Genomic DNA, 1,449 nt, shown 5'->3' with positions numbered 1-1,449 from the left:
CCACCGTGGGGATGCAGTTCTGGCCCGCGGCGTCTTCGGAGCCGGCAGCAAGGGCGGGGCCCGGGCCGGGAGGGGCGGGGCCCAGGGTCTGCGAGGCGCCGCTCCAAGAGTCCCAGGCTGTGCACGCCACGTCTGTCCAGTCCCCCGACCACGGAAGAGCCTGAGGGTCGGGCTCTGTGAGGAGTAACGGACCCTGAGTGAGGGGAGCCCAGGTGCACCCTCAAAAACTCTAGGGGTCTAAGCTGTCAGCCCTGGCACTTGGGCCGGGCTGTCCCTGATCCAGGCCATGCTACCTTGAGAGCGCAGGTGTTCTCAGTCCTCAAAGATCAGGGAGTTTACACCTCCAGCCCTGGTGCCTCGGGACCCCAGTCCCCTCCTCCCACCGCCTCTCCCCACACTCACCCGCCCCCCATGGAACTTCTGGGTGCAGTAACGCGGAGCCCCAGTCCAGCTGTGGGAAGCTTGTCAGGGATGAGCTTGTACCTGAGTTTAGGGAGGAGTGTGAGCAATGACAGAGAACCCTCAACTACCCACTCTCTGGTCTTTACTTGTCAGGGACTGGGAGTTATGACCCCCCCCAGCCCCTATTTCAGCACCCCGCGCCCCCTTTTCCTTCACCCTCAGGGGGTCAAGCACGTGGCCCCTCCACACCCAGTCCCAGGAGTCTAGGCACGCCCCCCTCCTCCCTTTTCCCTATGATCCCAGCCTCCCTGCTTCTTTTCCAGCACTCAGGGATCCCAGCCCACAGCCACCTTTCCAGCATGTCTCTGCTGTCGCTGTCGGCGTGGCCCCTTGGAGTGCCACATCAGGGACATAGAAGCCTAATTCGGCTCCTTCTGCAGGCGATAAGGGTTTAGGGTTAGCAGAGGCCCCACCTGGACACCCTCCCCACAGACGTTGTGGCAGCCCCGGCAGCCTACCCAGCCCTGCCAGCTTGTTCCCTGGAGGCACTTCCTGTGGGGATGCCTCATCCCAGTTCCACAGGTCCATGGATGCGATGCCTTCTGAATGTTCTGGGTCGGGAAAAGTCCAGATGGCAATGGGTGAGCTGGTGACACTTGGAGGTCCTGGAGTCTGGGCCCCAGCCCTGGCTTCCCTCACAGCCAGGAGTCCAGGCTTCCGCTCCCTCCTTCCCCAGGAGCCTAGAATGGTGGTCCCGGGAGTGAGGGACCCCAGCTCTCTTCCTCTCTCAGACCCAAGAGTCCAGGCCCCCGGCCTCTTGGGAGTCTAGTCCCCAGGTCCTTCCTAACCCAGACACCCAGGCATCTAGTCCTCAGTTCATGGCTCACCTCTGGCGGGTTCCTCTGCCCCCAGCCGGGGGTCTCAGCCCCATTTCATACCATGCACCCCCTCCCCCAAGGGCCCGGGCAAGGGGGAATTTTCCGAGACGTCAGAGCAGGGGTCGCAGCCAGGCTCAAGTTGCAGAGGCAGGGGCGGGGCCGAGCCGCG

At 63.6% G+C, this 1,449-nt stretch overlaps 1 protein-coding gene across 1 annotated transcript in view; it reads right to left on the bottom strand.

Moving 5' to 3' along the window:
- The window catches only part of ETV2 (ets variant 2), a 3,638-nt gene extending 2,189 nt beyond the window's left edge, over positions 1 to 1,449 (bottom strand). The window contains exons 1-3 of the mRNA XM_011948194.1: positions 1,290 to 1,449; positions 921 to 1,013; positions 753 to 836 (exon numbers count right to left, since the gene is read on the bottom strand). Of these exons, the coding sequence (XP_011803584.1) occupies positions 753 to 836; positions 921 to 990 (154 nt within the window). The 5' untranslated portion in view covers positions 991 to 1,013; positions 1,290 to 1,449. The remainder of the gene's footprint in view (positions 1 to 752; positions 837 to 920; positions 1,014 to 1,289) is intronic.

Source organism: Colobus angolensis, unplaced genomic scaffold (assembly GCF_000951035.1).
Source record: "Colobus angolensis palliatus isolate OR3802 unplaced genomic scaffold, Cang.pa_1.0 Scaffold107, whole genome shotgun sequence".
NCBI classification, from domain to species: domain Eukaryota; kingdom Metazoa; phylum Chordata; class Mammalia; order Primates; family Cercopithecidae; genus Colobus; species Colobus angolensis.
This window is presented reverse-complemented; position numbering and strand designations above follow the sequence as displayed.